The 2,052-nt window shown below is 40.2% G+C and overlaps 1 protein-coding gene across 1 annotated transcript in view; it reads left to right on the forward strand.

Annotated features, from left to right (window-relative positions):
• LOC145397262 (glutamate receptor ionotropic, delta-2-like) overlaps nt 1-436 on the forward strand; it is a 29,431-nt gene extending 28,995 nt beyond the window's left edge. The window contains exon 9 of the mRNA XM_080270460.1: nt 302-436. Within this exon, the coding sequence (XP_080126586.1) occupies nt 302-436 (135 nt within the window). The remainder of the gene's footprint in view (nt 1-301) is intronic.
• The last annotated feature ends 1,616 nt before the right edge of the window (nt 437-2,052 follow it).

Raw genomic sequence — 2,052 nt, forward strand, 5'->3', positions numbered from 1 at the left:
CTGGTGTTATTAAACCCTAGGTTTAAGTAAAGTCTTGAGTAATATATCTTTTTCCCACTAGACGATTTTGTTCAGCTTACAACAGGTCCTTAGCAGTAAAGGGGTAAATGAAGGTTATATCCAATCCGTTTAGTTCTAAACCAATCTCTCAAAGATGAATAAAATCGTCGTCAGAAAAAAAAGTCACTGGATTTTTATAAACTTAATAAGGAATGCACTGAAGGAAATACCGAAATTCCATAGACTAAATAACCTGCTGGAATTCACATAATATAGTACTAATGAAATATACGTTTCCCAGGACGGCATAGACGAGGAAGTGCTGAACCTAAATCACCTGCAGGGCGCCTTCTACCTGCTGATTCTTGGCTCCATCTTGGCCGCCCTCACCCTACTGGCAGAGATCTTGGCTTACTCACGCTCGAAAATCAAGTGATATGTAGGAATTTTTCATATGCGCCATCAAACAGTACTGAGCGTTGTTCAAAATAAAGTTTCTGCTGGTGTCGGCTGTCAAATATTAATCCCTCTACTTCTATGACGTGTCATCTTATGTATTCGCGACATCTCCTCACAGCATATATAGAATAATGATCGAATTTGTAATAAATGTACTTATTTAATCCCTTTACTATGAAGTCCTTGCTAATTTGAATACAAATATCTTGTAATAAAGGCTGACTGAAAAAAATTCGACGTGCTTTTTCATATCCAGTTCATTTTTACAAGTCGATAACGATCATATATAAAAACCGTGTATACTCTGTTCACCTTAACTGTAAAACTGCCTCGTTATTGGCCAACAGGTTTCAAGTTATCCGTATTTCCCATGTACTCATAACTCCCCACCTTGAATGCTGAGCAATAACAAATGATTAGCAACAGAATATGATGCTAGTCACAAATATGTGTTACAGGTAGGACGTAAAGTCAGAGAATTGTCATATTCTGCAATTGAGCCACGGGGATTGGGCTTCAATAGAACGACAGTTTGAACCAAGTAAAAGCTTTAGCCTTAGCCTGAGAAAAATGACAACCTCAGGCTGAAGGACTAATACGGAAAACTGATGCTGTCATTGCCTTGATTTGGAATACAGGACTTTGCACCAGGGCTGGAAGAGGACTGCATAAAAGCGCGTTTGTGTCAGAATTAAACCCATCACTCCGATGACCAATTTTTCATTTCATTCTTGCTGCCTTTAATAGATTTTATTCAGCTTTATGGAGACTCATTGTATTGAAGAAAGGAATGATGGCGGTATCTAACCCCGTAAAGTCGAAGAGTCGGCTCCTAGTTGAAAGAAGAGACGGTAGAGAGGTGGCCTGCAGTCCTATCGGACCCAGGTTCAAATCCCCGCTGGGGCAGGGAACGGTTTAAGGATTTGAATTTCATGGAAAGCTGACTTAACCGACCTACCAGAAGACCCGCCGACATGTCGTAAATATACCCCCACTAATACCAATACACCAGTCCTGTATGAGACAGCCCTAACATGTATTCATTATGGACGGTGGGTGTTAGCGCCGAAGTGGTGACATATAGAGGTATAGGATATGTAGGAGGACTACTGGGCCTTAGGAGCAGGCTGTGAAGCCTATGCCCACAGTCGAACACAAAAAAAAAAATCTGTTTATTGAGGGAGCATAAAATACGTCACTTGGATGAAGAGGTTAAGCTCTGCCCTCCAATAACAACATGACATCTCTCTATTCCAATCTCACATTCAAAACAAAGAAATCACTTAGGTGTTCCGGTCCCACAAGTCAAAGACCTTCTATAGACTTTCCAGTCTAATATTCGTATCAAAGAACACGCGTAGGTATTGCAAACCAACACTCAAATAAAAGCCTCCTTTAGGAATTCCAACTCCAAATTCAAATACAAGAACTTCCTTAGGTACTTCACTCCAACAAACAATTAAAAGAACTCGCTCGCCTAATTTTCACCATATGCTCTATACACTGCAACACTTGAACTCTAACACGTATTCTTAAAAACAATTCACAATTTCCTCTCTCCTCCAGATATGCCCAGAACCTTCCACATTCCTT

Source organism: Coenobita brevimanus, chromosome 40 (genome assembly GCF_032717465.1).
Source record: "Coenobita brevimanus isolate Jiangsu-jjx chromosome 40, ASM3271746v2, whole genome shotgun sequence".
Lineage (NCBI taxonomy): Eukaryota > Metazoa > Arthropoda > Malacostraca > Decapoda > Coenobitidae > Coenobita > Coenobita brevimanus.